General features: G+C 39.6%; 1 protein-coding gene and 1 non-coding gene across 2 annotated transcripts in view; both read left to right on the plus strand.

The window, feature by feature from the left end:
* Nucleotides 1-690: 690 nt before the first annotated feature.
* LOC137752390 (histone-lysine N-methyltransferase SETMAR-like) overlaps nucleotides 691-24,291 on the plus strand; it is a 47,077-nt gene continuing 23,476 nt past the window's right edge. The window contains exons 1-2 of the mRNA XM_068527112.1: nucleotides 691-709; nucleotides 814-1,025. Coding sequence (XP_068383213.1) covers nucleotides 691-709; nucleotides 814-1,025 — 231 coding nt within the window. The remainder of the gene's footprint in view (nucleotides 710-813; nucleotides 1,026-24,291) is intronic.
* Nucleotides 14,165-14,294, plus strand: LOC137753989 (small nucleolar RNA SNORA11). The gene has a single exon (XR_011071669.1). It is a non-coding gene; the product is annotated as a small nucleolar RNA SNORA11 (small nucleolar RNA).

Genomic DNA, 24,291 nt, shown 5'->3' on the forward strand with positions numbered 1-24,291 from the left:
AGGCGCGGGGGCTTCAGTAGTTGTGGCACGTGGCTCAGCAGTTGTGGCTCATGGGTTCTAGAGCGCAGGCTCAGTAGCTGTGGCGTAGGGGCTTAGTCGCTCCGTGGCATGTGGGATCTTCCCGGACCAGGGATCGAACCCGTGTCCCCTGCATTGGCAGGCGGTTTCTTAACCACTGCGCCCAGGGAAGTCCCGGAGTAATATATTTTATCTTAAAAGTAAATGATGAAATAAAAAAAGAACTGGTCTTTCATCATGGACAGTAAGTAGCACTGGTCTAAACAGCTAGTCTGTGCTCCTTGAGGGCAGACATTGCATTGTATTTTAATTTGCCTGATAGTGGGCCTTAGGCAACTATTTATTAAATAAATGAATTTTCAATCTCCAACGTTGGGTCCAGGGCGTTAATATATACAATCCCTACTACAATTCCTCAATGATTAGACTCGCTAACATTTACTGAAGTTTATCAAACGGCAGCATCTGAGCCAAGCGCTTTACTTCCCACCGCCTTTTTCACTCTCACGTTCTCCTTCCTCTGGGGGAGGGGGTGGGCTCAGCACCACGACTCGCCCCGTCTGTGCATTCGTTGGTCGAGCCCGACGCCCGTTATTGCCGAGTCGCGGCCAAGCCACGCCTCCACGCCGTTCGTCTGGCCCAGAGAGGGCGTGTCCATCGTCCCGCCGGACGATGCAGTCGGTCTCCTCTCGTGAGAATCGGTACGCCCTAGAGGACAGGAGCGGTGTGGGTGGGAGCGTGTTCCGCGGTCCCTCGGAGCCGGCGCACGCCGCGCCCCGCCCCCTCGGCACGCAGGCTCCGCGCGAGCTCGCGCACGCGCGCGCGCGCACTCTTCAGAGCCTCACTCTGGCCAGCGGGGATCAACGGGCGGAGGCTGGGCTGCTGAAGTAAGAGGGGGGGAGCCCGGGTCGCCGCCGCCGCCGCCGCCGCCAGAGAGGAGCATGTCTGCAACTCGAGCCAAGAAAGTGAAGATGGCCACCAAATCATGCCCCGAGTGCGACCAACAGGTGGGCGCCGGGGGCCGGGCACCGGGCACACGGGCCGGTGGGGCGGGTGCGCGCGGGCGGGCGTCCGTTGCCGGCGGCCGTTGGCTGTGGAGAGGCCGCCTCGCCGGGGTCCCAGCGGCTGAGCGTGTGGGCCAGCCCTCGAGCTCTGGCCACGATGGGAGCCCGGAACCGGCCGGGTAGAGCCGAGGGGTCGCGGGGGAAGCGCCCGGGGCCGCGGCCCGGCCGGTGCCCACCTGGCGGCGGTCAGACGGGCGAGTATCTTGCCCTGTGGCCAGCCGCGTGAGAGGGGGCGTGGGTTTATCGTGAGCTGACGGGGCGCCCTGTCCGGACCCTCCCCGAATCGCCTTTCCGGCTCCGGTGACAGCGGCAGGAGTGTGGGGCAGCAGCCCAAGTGGACGAGTTCGGTCCCTCAGCCCCCTCCTGCCCCGAAGAGAATGCCCGATGTGCCGACTCCGAGTCCGGGCTCCTGGCTCCGAAATCCGCCTTCTGCCAGGCAGGGTTGCTTTGTTCCCGTTTCAGATGTGTACGGTGGACCCCCAAAACTGTCCCCCCGCGACCTGGGCGGATGCTTAAATGTGACAGAAAGGCCCGCAGTGTAATGATGTTTTCCTCTTAGACTTAAGTAAATTGGTGATCTTTATGCTTTTTAATAATTTTCATAACCCCAATAGTCATTAATTTGGTCTAATTCTTAGTAGGACACTTTTAAATACTGTCTCCGTTAAAGTCCTATTTTTCTAGGTGCTCCCCTCTTAATATGCTGTATATTCTTGTTAACTTTTTAAAAGATGAATTTACCTTTCTTACCTTATGTGGTTTCTTGAACTTTTAATATCTGCTTTCTAAACTAAATTCACTAGGTCATGCAATGGCTTTATGACCACTAGTGGCCTGGGGTTCAGATAGACATTCAAACTTAAAAGGGTTCAGCTATGGGGACTTCCTGGTGGTCCAGTGGTAAAGAATCCGCCTTCCCATGCAGGGGACGAGGGTTCGAACCCTGGTCTGGGAACTAAGATCCCACATGCCGCGGGGCAACTAAGCCCGCGTGCCACAACTGTTGAGCTCTGGCGCCTCAATGAGAGAGCCCGCATGTCACAATTAGAGAGAAGCCCGCGTGCCGCAACTAGAGAGAAACACGAGGAGAGTGTGCGCCGTAATGGAAAGATCCTGCATGCCTCAACAAAGATCCCATGTGCTGCAACTAAGACCCGACGCAGCCAAAAAAAGGAAAATAAATAAATAAAATAAATATTTAAAAAAAAAAAAAAGGGGGAGCTCAGCTATGACAGTAAACACTGCATGTGATCAACACAGCATCAGAACAGCATCTAATGACAGCTCAGGTGTAAAGAAAAACAACCATGCAGGTGGTTGCAAGAGCTACCATGGCTTAGACATTTCATGCTTCTTAGCCCATGAGCAAGGCCTTAGCTTCCAAGGTTTTGCAGAGAATGGCATGATTATACTGTACTTAGGGAGCCCAAAGCTGTGGCTTCTCACCAGGTTCCTTCCAGTCCAGATACCAACAAGGGGTCATTTTTACCCTAGGCAGTATTGCCTAGTAATGTAATAGAGCCGGCAGTGCAGAGCTCTTAGCACTCCGCCCTTGCTGCCCGCTGTTACTCCCCCCACCCCGTTACCTGGCAACGTTACCGGGAGACCGTTAACGCTGTATGGTCAGAGCAGTGTTACAGGTCCTGCTCAGCCATTGGTCGGTGCTACAGTGGGCCCCATTCAGCCCTTGGTCTGCATTGCAGTGGGCCCCTCCCCCAAACGAGCAACTGTCAATGAGCTCCTTGTTGGCCCATTCGGCCAACAGTCAGCAGTGCAGTGGTCGTCAGGCGGAGAGTGAGGTAAGAGGCGGATCCCAGCCTTCTCACCGGGCCCTCCAGCTCACCCAGCCTCGAGCCAGTGACTGAGTTGGGGGGCCCAGGGAACAGGCTGGGGGCTGTGTCCTGCAGGGCTCCAGAGCCCTTGCCAAGACCGCCCACTGGCCGGGTGCAGGCCTTGAGGCGGCGGTGAACCTCTCCCCCATACCTGCCTCTGCGACCTAATGGCAGCAGCAGTCTGCATGGGAAGCAGTTTTCGGGACCTGGCCCCCGCTGTTTGGGTTGCCTGAGGAGCCTGAGGGCCGGTTGGGTCCTGGGCGCCTGGCTCCTTAAGCAATGACAGCTGGGCAGGGTCTGGGGACCAGGTCCTGAGGGATCCATCAACTGAGATCTGCCTCTTCAGCCAGGCCTGGGCACTGGTGGGAAGACCCACACTGGGTGCTGGACGAATGCTCTGGGGCAGGGTAACCAGTGCCCCTGGAGACACCCCCTTCTCTTAGCTAGGCCTGGACCTCGGAGGGTGAGAGTCGTGCCTTGGGACCTTCCCTTTTCTTGTCAGAATAGAGAGTAACATTTGTTTGGTAGAGATTTACAGGAACATCGTTTCCTGACTATGACCTGACCTCAGACAAAGGATCTGACACCAAGAAGTTTGCAACAACTAACAGTACCCCTCCCTCACCTTTCCTGTAAGAGGGCTTTGCTGAAAGCTTTCAGGGAGTTCGGGGTTTTTAAGGCATGAGCCACCCATCTCCTTGCATGGCCCTGCAGTAAACCTTTCTCTGTTCCAAACTCATGTTTTGGTACTGTTTGGCCTCTGTGCGTCGGGCACATGGACTTGCGTTTTGGTAACAGTAACACTGCTGCCATTACATCTTTATCAAGTTGACAGGGTCAGAGTGATAGAAGGTTAACCAAAGGTATTTTTTCTCAAGATGGAGTTTTGTTAACCCTTTATTAATGTGTCATACATAACCCAATGAAAAAAATTTTTTTTACTGACTCCTACATGTATAATATTTGATTATTCTTAACCAGAAAAAGGAGAAGTTCATTTAAAGCTCTGTCAATTAAAACCATTTGTAAGACATGTTTTATGCCAAAATGCAGACCTTAATGTGTATTTCTTTTCAAAATAATTACCTTTCCTTTTACTTTCCCTGTCTCAGCAAGAGAAATTTACTGCCTCTACTTTCTCTCAGCATTGTTTTCAGTTTTGTACATATTTTGTTAAATTTATCTCTATGAATTTAATTTTTTGGATGCTACTGTAAGTGGAATTGTTTTAAAATTTTCATTTTATCAGTGTTCATTAATTATATATAGGAATACAATTGTTTTTTTTATTGTGGTAAAAACATAAAATTCACCATGTAAACCATTTTAAAGTATATATATAGATATATATTTCAGTGGCATTAATACATTCACAATGTGGTACAACCATCACCACTATCTAGTTCCAGAACATTTTCATCATTCCAAAAAGAGGACCTGTTTTCATTAAGCAGTCACTACCTGATTCACCCTCCCTCTAGCCCCTAGTAACTACTAATTTGTTTTCTGTTTCAATGGAGTAGTCATGCAATATGTGTCCTTTGATATCTGACTTCTTTTGTTTAGCTTATCCATGTTGTATCATATATCAGTACTTCATTCCTTTTTATGCCCAAATGACATTCCATTGTGTGGATGTATCCCATTTTGTTAGTCCATTCATTAGTTGATGAACATTTTGGTGGTTTCCACCTTTTGGTTATTGTGAATAGTACTGCTATGAATATTCATGTACAAGTTTTTCTTTTGTGTGTGTGTGTTTAATATATTCTATTTACTACTCAATTTTTGTTTATCGGCCATACCGCGTGGCTCGCGGGATCTCAGTTCCCCAACCAGGGATTGAACCCAGGCCATGGCAGTGAAAGTGCTGACTCCTAACCAGTAGACCACTAGGGAACTCCCACAAGTTTTTGTTTTAATATCTCTTTTCATTTATTATATTCCCACGAGTGGAACTGCATGGTCATATTGTAATTCTGTGTTTAGCTTATTGAGGAATTGTCAAACTGTTGTCCACAGGAGTTGTGCATTTTACATTCCCACCAACATTGTATGAAGGTTCTAATTTTCCCATATCCTCACCCACACTTGTTATTTTTTGTTTTTAAAAGAGTTAGTATAGTTTGACACCAAAGAAAAAAAAGAAAAGAAAATTCTCATGTTTGAAAAGCTTTAAGCTGCATTGTTGGCTCTTTATAACCATGACCAAACCTGTCAATTTCTCAGCGGAGAGCATGCTGGGAGGATGGAGGAGAAAAATGGACATGATGATATCTTCCTAGTTCTGGAGGGTCCTCTGGAATGTAATTTCCTAGAGCTTGTTATTAATTAATTCAACAAATATTTATTAAGCACATGCTGTGTCAGAGACTGTTCTAGTTCAGGAAGTAAAACAGTGAATAAGAGAGACAAATAACCCTTCCTCCTGTGGGGCGGGGGGAATTAGAATAGTCATCCTAGAGCATGTGAAGTGGGATATCATTGTGGTTTTGATTTGCATTTCCCTAATAATTAAAGGCATTAAACATCTTTTCATGTGCTTCTTGGTCATTTATATATATTCCTTGGAGAAATATCTATTCAGGTTCGTTGCCCATTTTTTAAAAAAATATTTAATTAATTAATTAATTTATTGGCTGCATTGTGTCTTAGTTGCTGCATGTGGGCTCTTTGTTACGGTACAGTCTTCTCTCTAATTGTGGCCCACGGGCTCCAGAGCACGTGGGCTCTGTAGTTGTGCCGCATGGGCTTAGTTGCCACGAAGCACGGGGATCTTAGTTCCCCGACCAACTATCAAACCTGCGTCCGATGCATTGGAAGGCGGATTCTTAACCACTGGACCACCAGGGAAGTCCCTCGTTGCCTATTTTTGAGTTGTTAATTGCGTTGTTTTTATTGTTTGAGTTCTAAGAGGTTTTGTATATCCTGGGTACTAAACCCTTATCAGATATATGATTTGCAAATATTTGCAAAAACCCATTGATAGTGCCCTTTGATGCACAAAAGTTTTTCATTTTGATGTAGTCCAATATGTCTGTTTTTTCTTTTGTTGCTTGTGCTTTTGGTGTCATAACTAAGAAACTATTGCCAGACCCAAGGTTATAATGATTTACCCATTTTCTCATCTAAGAGTTGTATAGTTTTAGTTGTTATATATATTCCTTGATTCATTTTGAGTTAATTTTTGTATATGGTGTGAGGTAAGGGTTCAGCTTCATTCTTTTGTATGTGGCTATCCCACTGTTCCAGCTCCTTTAGTTGAAGAGACTGTTTTTTCCTCATTGAGTGGTCTTGGCACCATTGTTGAAAGTCAGTTGACAATAGATTGATGGGTGTATTTCTGGACTCTTAATTCTGCTCCATTGATCTATATGTCTGTTATGCCAGCACTACACTGTTTTGTTTAGTTTTTCTTTTCTCATGGATACACAGGCTTCTTTTAAAGACTTAAAAAAAAAATTGAAGTATAGCTGATTTACAATGTTGTGTTAGTTTCAGGGGTACAGCAAAGTGATTCATATACATATATATATCCTTTTTCAGTTTTTTTTCCATTATATGTTATTAAAAGATGTTGAATATAGTTCCCTGTGTTATACGGTAGGTCCTTGTTGTTTATCTGTTTTATATATAGTAATGTGTATCTGTTAATTCCAAACTCCTAATTTATCCCCCTTCCCCTTTTGGTAACCATAAGTTTGTTTTCTATGTCTGTGAGTTTGTTTCTGTTCTGTAAATAAGTTCATTTTGTATCATTTTTTAAGATTCCATATATAAGTGATATCATATAGTATTTGTCTTTCTCTGTCTGACTTACTTCACTTAGTATGATAATCTCTGGGTCCATCCATGTTGCTGCAAATGGTATTATTTCATTCCTTTTTGGAATGAGTAATATTCCAGGGTGTGTGTGTATGTATATGTGTGTATGTATATATATATCACATCCTTTTTATCCATTCATCTGTTGATGGATACTTAGGTTGCTTCCATGTTTTGGCTATTGTAAATAGTGCTGCTATAAGCATAGGAGTGCATGTATCTTTTCAAATTATACTTTTGTCTAGGTATATGCCCATAAGTGGGATTGCTTGTTCATATGGTAACTCTATTTTAGTTTTTGAGGAACTTCCACACTATTTTCCATAGTGGCTGCACCAATTTACATTCCCATCAACAGTGTAAGAGGGGTCCCTTTTCTTCACACCCTCTCCAGCATTTATTTTTATTTGTTTATTTATTTTTAAATAAATTTATTTTTATATATTTATTTATTCTTGGCTGCGTTGGGTCTTCATTGCTGCGCGCGGGCTTTCTTTAGTTGCGGCGAGCGGGGGCTACTCCTTGTTGCGGTGCGCGGGCTTCTCATTGCGGTGGCTTCTCTTGTGGAGCACGGGCTCTAGGTGTATGGGCTTCGGTAGTTCTGGTGCGTGGGCTTCAGTAGTTGTAGCTTGCGGGTTCTAGAGCGCAGGCTCAGTAGCTGTGGCGCATGGGCTTAGTCACTCTGTGGTATGTGGGATTTTCCTGGACCAGGGCCCGAACCCGCATCCCCTGCATTGGCAGGCGGATTCTTAACCTCTGCGCCACCAGGGAAGCCCTCCAACATTTATTATTTGTAGACTTTTTAATGATAGCTATACTGACCAGTGTGAGGTGATATCTCGTACTTTTGATTTGCATTTCTCTAATAATTAGCAATGCTGAGCATCTTTTCAGGTGCCTATTGGCCATCTGTATATCTTCTTTGGAGAAGTGTCTAGTTAGGTCTTCTGCCCATTTATTGATTGGGTTGTTTGTTTTTTTTGATATTGAGCTGTAGGAGCTGTTTATATATTTTGGAAATTAAGCCCTTATCAGTCACATCATTTGCAAATATTTTCTCCCATTCTATAGGTCGTCTTTTCATTTTGTTTACGGTTTTCTGTGCAAAAGCTTATAAGTTTGATTAGGTCCCATTTGTTTATTTTTGCTTTTATTTCTATTGCCTTGGGAGACTGATCTAAGAAAGTGTTGCTATGATTTATGTCAGAGAATGTTTTGCCTTTGTTCTCTTCTAGGAGGTTTATGGTGTCATGTCTTATACATAAGTCTTTAAGCCATTTTGAGTTTACTTTTGTGTTTGGTGTGAGGGAGTGTTCTAACTTCATTGATTTACATGCAGCTGTCCAGCTTTCCCTACACTACTTGCAGAAGAGACTGCCTTTTCTACATTGTATATTCTTGTCTTCTTTGTCCAAGATTAATTTTAAAGACTTTTAAAAAATTGAGGTGTAATTAAATGAGTGGTTACCAGTGGGGAAAAAGAAGGGGGGATGAGTGATACAGGGGTAGGGGATTAAGAAGTACAAACTATCATGTATAAATAAGCTACAAGGATATATTGTACAACACAGGGAATATAGCCAATATTTTATAGTAACTATAAATGGAGTATAACCTTTAAAAATTTTGTATCACTGTATTATACACCTGTAGCATATAATATTGCACATCAACTATACATCAATTTTTAAAATTAAGGTATAATTATATATTATATGCATAATTATATATTACATACATAATTATTAATTTAATATATGACTAAGGAGAAAATATTTGCAAATGGTGTGACCGACAAGGGCTCAATTTCCAAAATATACAAACAGCTCATACAACTCAATAACAACAACAACAAAAAACACAGTTGAAAAATGAGCAGAAGGGCCTCCCATCAAGCCTCTTAGATAGCCTCAACCACCAGAGGGCAGACAGCAGAAGCAAGAAAAACTATAATCCTGCAGCCTGTGGAACAAAAACCACATTCACAGAACGATAGACAAGATGAAAAGGCAGAGGGCTACATACCAGATGAAGGAACAAGATAAAACCCCAGAAAAACAACTAAATGAGGTGGAGATAGGCAACCTTCCAGAAAAAGAATTCAGAATAATGATAGTGAAGATGATCCAGGACCTCGGAATAAGAATGGAGGCAAAGATCGAGAAGATGCAAGAAATGTTTAACAAAGACCTAGACGAATTAAAGAACAAACAAACAGAGATAAACAATACAATAACTGAAATGAAAAATACAGTAGAAGGAATCAATAGCAGAATAACTGAGGCAGAAGAACGGATAAGTGACCTGGAAGACAGAATAGTGGAATTCACTGCTGCGGAACAGACTAAAGAAAAAAGAAAGAAAAGAAATGAAGACAGCCTAAGAGACCTCTGGGACAACATTAAACACAACAACATTCGCATTACAGGGGTCCCAGAAGGAGAAGAGAGAGAGAAAGGACCAGAGAAAATATTTGAAGAGATTATAGTTGAAAACTTCCCTAACATGGGAAAGGAAATAGCCACCCAAGTCCAGGAAGCACAGCGAGTCCCATACAGGATAAACCCAAGGAGAAACACGCCGAGACACATAGTAATCAAATTGGCAAAAATTAAAGACAAAGAAAAATTATTGAAAGCAGCAAGGGAAAAACGACAAATAACATACAAGGGAACTCCCATAAGGTTAACAGGTGATTTCTCAGCAGAAACTCTACAAGCCAGAAGGGAGTGGCATGATATACTTAAAGTGATGAAAGGGAAGAACCTACAACCAAGATTACTCTACCCGGCAAGGATCTCATTCAGATTTGATGGAGAAATCAAAAGCTTTACAGACAAGCAAAAGCTAAGAGAATTCAGCACCACCAAAGCAGCTCTACAACAAATGCTAAAGGAACTTCTCTAAGTGGGAAACACAAGAGAAGAAAAGGACCTACAAAAACAAACGCAAAACAATTAAGAAAATGGTCATAGGAACATACATATCGATAATTTCCTTAAACGTGAATGGATTAAATGCTCCAACCAAAAGACACACGCTTGCTGAATGGATACAAAGACAAGACCCATATATATGCTGTCTACAAGAGACCCACCTCAGATCTAGGGACACATACAGACTGAAAGTGAGGGGATGGAAAAAGATATTCCATGCAAATGGAAATCAAAAGAAAGCTGGAGTAGCTATACTCATATCAGATAAAATAGACTTTAAAATAAAGAATGTTACAAGAGACAAGGAAGGACACTACATAATGATCAAGGGATCAATCCAAGAAGAAGATATAACAATTATAAATATATATGCACCCAACATAGGAGCACCTCAATACATAAGGCAACTGCTAACAACTATAAAAGAGGAAATAGACAGTAACACAATAATAGTGGGGGACTTTAACACCTCACTTACACCAATGGACAGATCATCCAAAATGAAAATAAGGAAACAGAAGCTTTAAATGATACAATAGACCAGATAGATTTAATTGATATTTATAGGACATTCCATCCAAAAACAGCAGATTACACTTTCTTCTCAAGTGCACACGGAACATTCTCCAGGATAGATCACATCTTGGGTCACAAATCAAGCCTCAGTAAATTTAAGAAAATCGAAATCATATCAAGCATCTTTTCTGACCACAACGCTATGAGATTAGAAATCAATTACAGGGAAAAAAACGTAAAAAACACAAACACATGGAGGCTAAACAATACGTTACTAAATAACCAAGAGATCACTGAAGAAATCAAAGAGGAAATCAAAAAATACCTAGAGACAAATGGCAATGAAAACACGACGATTCAAAACCTATGGGATGCAGTAAAAGCAGTTCTAAGAGGGAAGTTTATAGCTATACAAGCCTACCTAAAGAAACAAGAAAAATCTCAAGTAAACAATCTACCCTTACACCTAAAGGAACTAGAGAAAGAAGAGCAAACAAAACCCAAAGTTAGCAGAAGGAAAGAAATCATAAAGATCAGAGTGGAAATAAATGAAATAGAAACAAAGAAAACAATAGCAAAGATCAATAAAACTAAAAGTTGGCTCTTTTAGAAGTTAAACAAAATTGATAAACCGTTAGCCAGATTCATCAAGGAAAAGGGGGAGGGGACTCAAATCAATAAAATTAGAAATGAAAAAGGAGAAGTTACAACAGACACCGCAGAAATACAAAACATTCTAAGAGACTACTACAAGCAACTCTATGCCAATAAAATGGACAACCTGGAAGAAATGGACAAATTCTTAGAAAGGTATAACCTTCCAAGACTGAACCAGGAAGAAACAGAAAATATGAACAGACCCGTCACAAGTAATGAAATTGAAACTGTGATTAAAAATCTTCCAACAAACAAAAGTCCAGGACCAGATGGCTTCACAGGTGAATTCTATCAAACATTTAGAGAAGAGCTAACACCCATCCTTCTCAAACTCTTCCAAAAAATTGCAGAGGAAGGAACACTCCCAAACTCGTTCTATGAGGCCACCATCACCCTGATACCAAAACCAGACAAAGATACTACAAAAAAAGAAAATTACAGACCAATATCACTGATGAATATAGATACAAAAATCCTCAACAAAATACTGGCAACCAGAATCCAACAACACATTAAAAGGATCATACACCACGATCAAGTGGGATTTATCCCAGGGATGCAAAGATTCTTCAATATACGCAAATCAATCAATGTGATACGCCATATTAACAAATTGAAGAATAAAAACCATATGATCATCTCAGTAGATGCAGAAAAAGCTTTTGACAAAATTCAACACCCATTTATGATAAAAACTCTCCAGAAAGTGGGCATAGAGGGAACTTTCCTCAACATAATAAAGGCCATATACGACAAACCCACAGCAAACATCATTCTCAATGGTGAAAAACTGAAAGCATTTCCTCTAAGATCAGGAACGAGACAAGGATGTTCACTCTCACCACTATTATTCAACATAGTTCTGGAAGTCCTAGCCACGGCAATCAGAGAAGAAAAAGAAATAAAAGGAATACAAATTGGAAAAGAAGAAGTAAAACTGTCACTGTTGGCAGATGACATGATACTATACATAGAGAATCCTAAAGATGCCACCAGAAAACTACTAGAGCTAATCAATGAATTTGGTAAAGTTGCAGGATACAAAATTAATGCACAGAAATCTCTGCATTTCTATACACCAATGATGAAAAATCTGAAAGAGAAATTATGGAAACACTCCCATTTACCATTGCAACAAAAAGAATAAAATATCTAGAAATAAATCTACCTAGGGAGACAAAAGACCTGTATGCAGAAAACTATAAGACACTGATGAAAGAAATTAAAGATGATACCAACAGGTGGAGAGATATACCATGTTCTTGGATTGGAAGAATCAATATTGTGAAAATGACTATACTACCCAAAGCAATCTACAGATACAATGCAATCCCTATCAAATTACCAATGGCATTTTTTATGGAACTAGAACAAATCATCTTAAAATTTGTATGGAGACACAAAAGACCCCGAATAGCCAAAGCAGTCTTGAGGGAAAAAAACGGAGCTGGAGGAATCAGACGCCCTGATTTCAGACTATACTACAAAGCTACAGTAATCAAGACAATATGGTACTGGCACAAAAACAGAAACATAGATCAGTGGAACAGGATAGAAAGCCCAGAGATAAACCCACGCACCTATGGTCAACTAATCTATGACAAAGGAGGCAAAGATATACAGTGGAGAAAAGACAGTCTCTTCAATAAGTGGTGCTGGGAAAACTGGACAGCTACATGTAAAAGAATGAAATTAGAATACTCCCTAACACCATACACAAAAATAAACTCAAAATGGATTCGAGACCTAAATGTAAGACCGGACACTATAAAACTCTTAGTGGAAAACATAGGAAGAATACTCTTTGACATCAATCACAGCAAGATCTTTTTTGATCCACCTCCTAGAGTAATGGAAATAAAAACAAAAATAAACAAATGGGACCTAATGAAACTTAAAAGCTTTTGCACAGCAAAGGAAACCATAAACAAGATGAAAAGATAACCCTCAGAATGGGAGAAAATATTTGCAAATGAATCAACGGACAAAGGATTAATCTCCAAAATTTATAAATAGCTCATTCAGCTCAATATTAAAGAAACAAACAACCCAATCAAAAAATGGGCAGAAGGCCTAAATAGACATTTCTCCAAAGAAGACATACAGATGGCCAAGAAGTACATGAAAAGCTGCTCAACATCACTAATTATTAGAGAAATGCAAATCAAAACTACAATGAGGTATCACCTCACATCAGTTAGAATGGGCATCATCAGAAAATCTACAAACAACAAATGCGGGAGAGGATGTGGAGAAAAGGGAACCCTCTTGCACTGTTGGTGGGAATGTAAATTGATACAGCCACTATGAAGAACAGTATGGAGGTTCCTTAAAAAACTAAAAATAGATTTACCATATGATCCAGCAATCCCACTACTGGGCATATACCCAGAGAAAACCATAATTCAAAAAGACACATGCACCCCAATGTTCATTGCAGCACTGTTTACAATAGCCAGGTCATGGAAGCAACCTAAATGCCCATCGACAGACGAATGGATAAAGAAGTGGTGGTACATATATACAATGGAATATTACTCAGCCATGAAAAGGAAAGAAATTGAATCATTTGCTGAGACGTGGATAGATCTAGAGACTGTCATACAGAGTGAAGTAAGTCAGAAAGAGAAAAACAAATATCGTATATTAACGCATGTATGTGGAACCTAGAAAAATGGTACAGATGAGCTGGTTTGCAGGGCAGAAGTTGAGACACAGATGTAGAGAACAGACATATGGACACCAAGGGGGGAAAACTGTGGTGGGGTGGGGATGGTGGTGTGCTGAATTGGGCGATTGGGATTGACATGTATACACTGATGTGTATAAAATTGATGACTAACAAGAACCTGCAGTATAAAAACAAACAAACAAAACAACTAATACTAAACTTTCATTGGGTTATTTGTATGGAAATATGTTAATGTAAATGTTTCAGACATTACATGAAATTTCTAAAAATCTTATATGTTCTGGTATAATGTTATAAGTCATGATTCTAGTTATTACTTTAAAATGTATATCTCAGAAAAAAAAAATTATGAGTTGAACCTGGATGATGGATACAGAAGAGTTCATTATACTGCTATTTTTGTTTATATTTTATTGTTTTTATTTTCTATAATGTTTTTAAAAATTAAAAAAAAAATGAGCAGAACACCTAAATAGACATTTCTCCAAAGAAGACATACAGATAGCCAATAGGCACATGAAAAGATGCTCATCATTGCTAATTATTAGAGAAATGCAAATAAAAACTATAATGAAGTGTACCACCTCACACTGGTCTGAATGGCCATCATTAAAAAGTCTACCTGGGGTGTGCTCAGAGCACAGGGCCTGAAGAAATGGCTTCTCTGTTTACAACAAACCTAAGAGGAATCTGGCTTCATTGTGACAAGAGGCACAAAACTTGTGGCCTTCCTGTGAACAAATACCCAACACCTGTCCCCCTGCACCTCCATGTGGCTGCTGGGCAGGACAGCGGGGCAGGGCTCGATACTGGAAGGAAAGCTACAGTATTTAGTGGGGGAGTTTGCCACCTAGAGCCTATCTGGTCCACACGTGGGTGGGCTGTAAGTGGTGTTATAGACATAAAGGCTTTGAACCTTTCTTTTCAAGGAAAGAAAAGAAAAAGAAAAATAGATTCTATATGCCATTCTGGAAAAGGCAAGACTATGGAAACAATAAAAAGATCAGTGGTTGCCAGGAGTTTGCGGGGAGAGGGGAGATGAATACACAGAGTACAGAAGTTTTTATGAGCAGTGAAAATGCTTTGAATGACATTATAATGCTGGCTATATGTCATCATACTTTTGTCCAAACCCATAGAATGTGCAACACTATTCACTTCATTAAAGTGAACCCTAAGGTTAACTGTGGACTTTGGTGATTATCTGTCAATGCAGTTCATCCTTGGTGTTAAAAAAAAAGGTACCACTCTGTTGATAATGGCTATGCATGTGAGGGGAGGGGGTATTTGGGGGAATTTCTGTATCTTCCTGTCAATTTTGTTGTAAACCTAAAACTGCTTAAAAAAAAAGTCTCAAGAGAATTAACGCTCAGGGTAGAAGTTTTTGGCAAAACTTTTGTTTCACTTTTATATAAGTATATATATTATATGGTGTGTGTTTGTTGGATTGTGATGTAGAATTTTTTTTAGATCAAAAAAGTTTGCAGGCCACCGTAGTTAAGTTATACTGGCAAATAAAAGCACAAATTAACCTCAAAAAAAATAATACAAATAATAAATGCTGGAGAGGGTGTGAAAAAAAGGAAACCCTCTTACACTGTTGCTGGGAATGTAAATTGGTGCAGCCACTACGGAAAACAGTGTGGAGGTTCCTCAAAAACTAAAAATAGAGTTACCATATGATCCAGCAATCCCATTTCTGGGCACATACCTAGACAAAACTATAATTTGAAAAGATACATGCACCCCTACATTTATAGCAGCACTATTTACAATAGCCAAGACATGGAAGCAACCTAAGTATCCATCGACAGATGAATGGATAAAGAAGATGTGGTATATATATACCATGGAATATTACTCATTCTAAAAAAAAATAAAATAATGCCATCTGCAGCAACATGGATGGACCTAGAGATTATAATACTAAGTGAAGTAAGTCGGAAGAGAAATACAAATACCATATGATACCTCTTATATGTGGAATCTAAAATACAATACAAATATACATATCTACGAAAGAAAAACAGACTTACAGACATAGAGAACAAACTTCTAGTTGCCAAGGGGTAGGGGGGCTGGGGGAGGGAAGGATTGGGAGTTTGGGATTAGCAGATGCAAACTGGTATATATAGAATGGATAAACAACAAGGTCCTTCTGTAGCACAGGGAACTATATTCAATATCCTGTGATAAACCGTAATGGAAGAGAATATGGGAAAGAATATATATATGTATAACTGAATCACTTTGCTGTACAGCATAAATTAACATAACATTGTAAATCAACTATACTTCAATAAAATATTTTAAAAATTAAGGTATAATTGATATAATGTTATATTAGTTATATGTATTAGTTATAGCATTATGTTAGTTTCAGGTGTACAATATAATAAATTGATGTTTGTATATATTGTGAAATGATCACACAATAAGTCTGTTTATTTATTTATTTACAGCAGTTTTAGGTTCACAACAAAATTGAGAAGAGGGTACAGAGATTTTCCATATACCCTCTGCCCCCACACATGCATAGCCTCCCCCATATCAACATCCTCCGCCAGACTGGTAAATTTGTTAAAATTGATAACCCTACATTGACACATCATTGTCATCTGAAGTCCATAGTTTACATTATGGTTCACTCTTGGTGGTGTACATTCCATGTGTGGACAAATACATAATGACATGTATCCACCATTACAGTATCACTGAGTATTTTCACTGCCCTAAAAATCCTCTGTGCTTTGCCTGTTCATCCCTCCCTCCCCTTCACCCCTGGGAACCACTGATCTGTTTACCATTTCCGTAGTTTTGCCTTTTCCAGAATGTCATATAGTTGGAATCATGCAGTGTGTGACCTTTTCAGATTGGCTTCTTTCACTTAGTAATACACATTTAAGCTTCCTCCATGTCTTTTCAGGGCTGGATAGCCTTTTTTTTTTACAAACACTGAATAATATTCCATTTTCTGGAAGTTCCACAGTTTATTTATCCATTTACCTACTGAGGGACATCTTGATTTCTTCCAAGTTTTGGCAATTATGAATTAAGCTGTTATAAACGTGTGCAGGTTTTTGTGTGGATATAAGTTTTCAACTCTTTCAGGTAAATATCAAGGAGCAAGATTGCTGGATTGTAAGATAACAGTATGTTTAGTTATGTAAGAAACTGCCAAACTGTCTTCCAAAGTGGCGGTGGCATTTTGCATTCCCACCAGCAATGAGAGTTCCTGTTGCTTCACATCCTTGTCAGATTTTGGTGTTGTCAGTGTTCCAGATTTTGGCCATTCTAATAAGTGTGTACTGGAATCTCATTGTTTTAGTTAGCATTTCCCTGATGACATATGATGTGGAGCATCTTTTCATATGCTTAAATGCTCTTGGTGACATGTCTTTTAAGGTCTTTGGCCCTTTAAAAAAAAATTGGGTTATTTTTCTTATTGTTGAGTTTTAAGAGTTTTTTGTATATTTTGGATAGCAGTCCTTTGTCAGATATGTCTCTTGCAAATCTTTTCTCCCAGTCTGTGGCTTGGTCTTTTCATTTTCTTGAAAGTATATTTTGCAGAGCAGAAAATTTTAATTTTAATGAAACCCAGCTTATCAGTTCTTTCTTTCATGATTGTACCTTTGGTGTCATATGTAAAAAGTAATCACCAAACCCAAAGTCATCTAGATTTTCTCTTATGTTATCTTTTAGGAGTTTATAGTTTTGTGTTTTACATTTAGGTCTGTGATCCATTTTGAGTTAATTTTTGTGAAGGATGTAAGATCTGTGTCTAGATTCCATTTGTTGTTGTTGTTGTTTTCATGTGGGTGTCTAGTTGTTCTAACACCATTTGTTGAAAAGACCATCTTTGCTCCATTGTATTGCCTTTGCTCCTTTGTCAAAGTTCAGTTGACTGATTTATGTGTGTCTGTTTCTAGGCCCTTTATTTCTGTTCCATTGATTTATTTGTTCTTTCACCAGTATCACACTGTCTTAGTTACTGTAGCTTTATAGTAAACCTCCAACTTTGTTCTTCTCCTTACATGTTGGGTTGGCTATTCTGGGTCTTTTGTCTCTACATGTAAAGTTTAGAATCTGTTTGTTGATATCCACAAAGTAACGTGATGGGCTTTTGATTGGGATTTCATTGACTCTTTAGATCAATTGGGAAGAACTGACATCTTGACAATATTGAGTCTATTTATCCATGAACATGGAATATCCGTATATTTTAGTTCTTTGATTTTGTTCATTATAGTTGTGTAGCTTTCCTAATATGGATCTTGTACAGTAAGTCCCCTACCTATGAACGAGTTCCATTCCAAGAGTGTGTTCTGTTCTGAGAGTGCGTTTGAAAGTCTCATTTGTTCGTTAAGTCCAACAGAGTTAGCCTAGGTACCCAACTAACACAGTCAGCTATATAGTATTGTACTGTAATAGGTTGATAATACTTTTCACACAATAATACATAAAAAAAACCACAAAAAATAAAGAAAACATTTTAAAACTTACAGTACAGTACCTTGAAAAGTACAGTAGTGCAGTACAACAGCTGGCATACAGGGGCTTGTATTGAGTGAACAGGCGAGAAGGGTTACTGGCTGGAGGAGGGAGAGGAGGGGGGAGATGGTAGAGCTGAAGGATCGTCAGCAATAGGAGACAGAGTGCAAGCTGCAATTTCACTCACGCCTGACGGTGATGGCACAGGTTCTGGTTCTTTGCTGGATTCAATTCTATGTACCTTTTTGAAGAAACGATCCAGTGATGTCTGGGTAGTAGCTCTTTTTTCCTCGTCATAGATGACACGCTAGCACTGGATAGCATTCTGAACAGCTGCTGCAAGCTTTGTGTACCATTCTACATTCGGGTCCTGTGCCTCAAAAACTAACAGTGCCTCCTCAAGTAAAATCCCCTTGCCGTTTCCTGCATTGTGAATCTCTTTGGTTCTTCAGTTACTTCTTCTTCCTCTTGTCTCTCTTCATCCTTTCTCTCGGCCTCCAATTCCATCAGGTCTTCATTAGGAAGCTCCTTGTGTTGCTCAGCAAGGAGTTCAATGAAGTCGTTGTCTTGCAGATCTCGCTGCAGCTTAGACCTCTTTGGACTCTCATCCACCTTCTCAAACCCACGAAAATCGTGAACAAACTGTGGGCAAAGATTCTTCCAAAGCCCATTCATGATGACAACCGTAACCTCATGCCAAGCAAAGTTAATGTTTTTTATGGCCTTGTAGATGTTATAGTCCTTCCAAAATTGTTGCAAGGTTGTTCCTGATTCGTGTCACTCGCCTTTACCGCCTGACAAAAAGTGTGACCTAAATAATATTTCTTGAAAGTTGCTATAACTCCCTGGTCCATAGGTTGGGTGAGCGACATAGTATTTGGCGGCAGATGCACTACTTCGACGTTAGGATAAAAGTTGTCCACTAATGGGGGGTGGCCCGGAGCATTGTCAAGCAGCAAAAGAATGTTGAATGGGATGTCCTTCTCCAAGCAACATTTCGCTACCTCCTGGATAAAGTGGTGGAAAAACCAGTCCTGGTAAATGGCCTGTGTAACCCAGGCTTTGGGGATACTCAATCACACAAGAGGAAGGGAGCCCTTGGCTATGTTGGGTTCTCTGAATGATAAACTAAGAGAGGCTTCAGCTTCATATTGCCGGAAGCATTGCCACCAAACAACAGAGTTAGCGTATCCTTCGCTGCTTTATAGCCTGGCATCAAGTTTTCCTTCTTACTGATGTAACTTTGGTCTGGCATCCTCTTCCAGTACAGTCCTGTCTCATCCACGTTAAAAAGCTGCTCGGGTAAATATGCGCCTTCATCCATAATTTTTCAAAGCATTTCAGGAAGTTCCTGGGCAGCTACTGTATCTGCACTCGCTGCCTCACCACTTACTTTTATGTTGTGAAGGTTGGTTCTAGCCTTGAACTGATGAAACCAGTCATGGCTGACACTAAAAGATGTGCCCTCTGATTCTTCACCGTGTTTCTTCTTCAAGTCTTCATAAAGCCTTTTAGCTTTCTCTTGAATCAACATTAAGCTGAGTGGGACTTGACACTGATGCTGATCCTGCATCCACAAACTGAGAAATTTCTTCATCTCCTCTATCACTTTTCCATGCTTCTTCAATATTACTGTTGACATCATTGGCACAGCAGACTTCACATGTTCCATGATCTTGTCCTTGTTCTTTAGAATCATTGATGGTTGAACAATTCATGTTATAAGAACGAGCAACGTCTACTATCTTACTGTCTTGCCCCACTCTCTCAATTATTTTCACTTTTGTTTCCATCATTATTGCTTGGTGCTTCTTAGCAGTACCAGCTACATCACTGCTGCTTTTACACTTGCTTCTGGACATCCTGGGCTTGAAATAAAGATCCTGTACTCCTGTACTCTTTACAGGGCTGTAAAGTACACAAAAGCACAACCACTGGGCTTCCCTGGTGGCGCAGTGGTTGAGAATCTGCCTGCCAATGCAGGGGACACGGGTTCGAGCCCTGGTCTGGGAAGATCCCATATGCTGCGGAGCAACTAAGCCCGTGAGCCACAATTACTGAGCCTGCGCATCTGGAGCCTGTGCTCCGCAACAAGAGAGGTCGCGATAGTGAGAGGCCCGCGCACCGTGATGAAGAGTGGCCCCCACTTGCCACAACTAGAGAAAGCCCTCGCACAGAAACGAACCCAACACAGCCATAAATAATAAATAAACTTAAAAAAAAGAAAAAAAAGTATAAGTATTATAAAAAAAAAAAAAAAAAAGCACAACCACTTGTAGAGGATGCACGCACGTGACAATGTACACCAGACACTTGAACTAACTTATATGATTGGACATGTGAATGCACGTTCGCATCTTTGAAAGTTCGCAACTTGAAGGTTCGTACGTAGGGGACTTACTGTACATATTTTATTAGGTTTATACTTATGAATTCCATTTTTTTGCCATGCTAATTATAAATGGTATTGTGCTTTTAATTTCAAATTCCATTTGTTTATTCCTGGGATATAGGAAGGCAGTTGGCTTTTTTGCATTAACCTTGTGTCCTGTAATCTTGTTACAGTAGCTTATTTTAAGAGATTTTTGGTTGATTAATTTGGATTTCTACATAGACAATCACGTCATCTGCAAAAAAGACAATTTTATTTATTCCTTCTTAATCAGTATGCCCTTTATTTCCTTTTCTTGTCTTATTGAATTAGCTGGGACTTCCAGTATGAGGTTGAAAAAGAGTGGTGAGAGGGGACATCCTTGTCTTGTTCCTGATGTTAGTGAGAATGCTTCTTGTTTCCCACCATTAAGTATTATGTTACCTGTAGGTTTTTTGTAGATATCTACTATAAAGTTGAGGAAGTTCCCCTCTATTCCTTGTTTACAGAAAGCATTTATCATGAATGGGTGTTGGATTTTTGTTAAATGTTTTTTCTGCATCTACAGACATACCTTGTTTTATTGCACTTTATTGTACAATACTTTGCAGATACTGCATTTTTTACACAATGAAGGTTTATAGCAGCCCTGTGTTGAGCAAGTCTATCAGTGCCATTTTTCCAACAGCATTATTTTTTAATTAAGGTATATACATTGTTTTTGTAGACATAATGGTATTACACACTTACTAAACTACAGTATAGTGTAAGCATTAATTTTATACACACTGGGAAACCAAAAAATTCATGTATCTTTTTTCTTACTTTATCCCTTTAACCTGTTAGTGTCTTTGTATTTAAAGTGTGTTTCTTTGTATTTAAAGTAAACAGCTTAGTGTTGGTTTTGCTTTGTTATCCATCTGACAATGTCTGCCCTTTGATTGGAGAATTAATCCATTCACATATGATGTAACTTATATGTTTGGATTTAATTTTTTTTTTTTGCTGTTTGTTTTCTGTCTCATCAGCTTTTTATTCTTCTGTTTCTCTTTTTCTCCCTCTTTTGTCTTAATTACATGTTATTGGTACTATGTTTTAATTTCTCTTTTGGCCTCTTTATTTGTTTGCTTTTGTGTGTGTGTGTGTGTGTGTGTGTGTGTGTGTGTGTGTGTGTCTGTGTGATTGCTCTAGGAATTACATTATGCAGCTCTAACTTATCACAGTCTAGAGGCAATATTGGATTAGTTCAGGAAAAATATAGGAATTTTGCAACCATCTAGTTCCCTTTACTTCTCCTAGCCTTTGTGCTATAATTAGAGTGATCAGCTTATCTCCTGATAAGTTTTATTTCCTAGTTTTAGTGCTGAAAGTTCTGTGTCTGGGCAACTCCCTCAGTCCTGGGCAAATTGGAAAGGTTGGTCATTTTTGCTATTGTTATCATCTTTGTTACATCTATAAATGTTATAAACTCAACAATATGATGTTGTACTTTTTGCTTTAAGTCAGAGGTGGGCAAAATATGGCTCTCAAGCAAAATATGGCTCCCATACCAAATCTGGCTCCTGGCCTGTTTTTGTAGGACCCACAAGCTAAGAATGTTTTCTGCATTTTTTTTTAAGATCAAATATTTTGCATTTTTAAAGAGTTACTAAGAAAAAGGAAAAAGAAAAATATGAGACACGAACAGTTATATGACCATAAGCCAAAAATATTTACTAATCTGTGCAAAAAAAGTCTGCTGATGCCTTCCTTAACCAACTATATATGTCTTTAAAAGAAAATAATAGAAAAAAATATGTACACATATACTTATTTTAAATATGAGTAATTTGTGAAAACTGGAGAGCCCCCTCTTTTTTTTTTTAAAGGAGATTTTAGTACATTGTTTGGGGAGCAATCTTGTGGACCAACCAAATCTGTATTGTGTTTTATACAAATATGGTTTATGGACAGTGGTGGAAATGTGATCAGAGAAAGATTAAACAAGAGAAATATAGTTGATGTTGTTCCAGTGCCAATAAGCACTGCCGGTATATAGTATAAAAAGGATTTGGTAAGGTTTTCTGAAGTAAGGAAAACCTACTTAAACTCTAATTCTTAGCTTAAAATTAAATTTATTATGTTCTGACATAACTGACTTGAGTAATTTTACTTTGGAAGAAAATATTTCAATATTTAAAACATTTTCATTTGTTCTGGTTAATAGAGTAAAAGCTTAGGTTTACATTGTATGCATAATATCTTCCAGTTTCTTCAGGTCAGAAACTATTGTAAATCCTGATATGTTTCACCTGGCAGAAAATAATCTTTCAGGACAAAAAACAAAGCCTATTTTTTAATATGCTGGCTTAAAGGTGAAAAGAAAATCTAAGGACAACTAGAAGTTTTTGTCATAATAAGAGCTCAGTTTCATTTGGAGAGAGCTAATTATGCTACATACATTCTTTTGAATATAATAAATATTACGTACGTTGAAGCACATTGTTTCAATTTTTAATGTAAATTCTTAAGGGAATATTCATGAGAATTTAATCAAACTTGTTGATTTAAAAAAAAAAATTTATTTATTTATTTGGCTGCGCCCGGTCTTAGTTGCCACATGCGGGATCTTCGTTGTGCCGTGCGGGATCTAGTTCCCTGACCAGGGATCAAACCCGGGCCCCCTGCATTGGGAGCACAGAGTCTTAACCACTGGACCACCAGGGAAGTCCCTCAAACTTGTTGATTCTTTTTTTTTTTTTTTTTAATAATGAAGCTGCTTTTCTTTTTTTTTTAATTTAGGGAAGGCTCTTTTATTTATTTATTTATTTTTATATTTATTTTTGGCTGTGTTGGGTCTTCGTTTCTGTGCGAGGGCTTCCTCTAGTTGCGGCAAGCGGGGGCCACTCTTCATCGTGGTGCGCGGGCCTCTTCACTATCGCGGCCTCTCTTGTTGCGGAGCACAGGCTCCAGACGCGCAGGCTCAGTAGTTGTGGCTCACGGGCCCAGTCGCTCCGCGGCATGTGGGATCTTCCCAGACCAGGGCTCGAACCCGTGTCCCCTGCATTAGCAGGCAGACTCTCAACCACTGCGCCACCAGGGAAGCCCTGTTGATTCTTAAATGTGCTATATTCTCTTAGTAAAAAACTGAAGAAAGTAATATTATGTTATAGTTGAGGTTTTCTAATTTTTTAAAGGTGAAGTTTTTTCTTTCTAAACTGGATTAAGAAACAATTCTTTAAGATATAAGCTAAAAAAATTCGGAAACCAGAAAGCCATGTTTTGTTTCTTTTTTTTTTGACTACACAACAAATAAGAATATTAGAATATTGCATGAGTACTATGATGATTCTACAATACCTGAAGTATATCATATTAAGTTTTTCTATGTATTTTATACATAATATATAAAATCTTTAGAGTTTGAAGGAATTTTTCCATTTGAATATATTATCCTTTAAAAAAATTTAGAAACATAGTTATAGAAATACTATAAGCAGGAAAGAGGTAGAATATTTCAGTTTCTTTGTAAAATTCTCTGCAGACCTGTATTAAAAATGTAGTTCAGAATCATCTAAACCAGTAGTCCTGAACCAGGAGTGATTGTGTTCCCCTGGGGACATTCAGCAAAATCTGGAGACATTTTTGGTTGTCACAATTGGATGGGAAGTGCTACTGACTTCTACTAGGAAGAGGCCAGGGATGCTGATAAACATCCTACTATGCAGAGGACAGCTCATCACAGCAAGTTATTGGTCACAAACAAAATAGTGCCAAAGTTGAGAAATATCCATCAACATCATTTATGCTTTTCATTTCCAAGGTGTGTCACATCTATTATTCATACAACTCAGAGTTGACCAAGTCCTTATGAGTGTATAGTATTCAAAATTATTGTTAGCCTTCTAGC

Source organism: Eschrichtius robustus, chromosome 19, assembly GCF_028021215.1.
Source record: "Eschrichtius robustus isolate mEscRob2 chromosome 19, mEscRob2.pri, whole genome shotgun sequence".
Lineage (NCBI taxonomy): Eukaryota > Metazoa > Chordata > Mammalia > Artiodactyla > Eschrichtiidae > Eschrichtius > Eschrichtius robustus.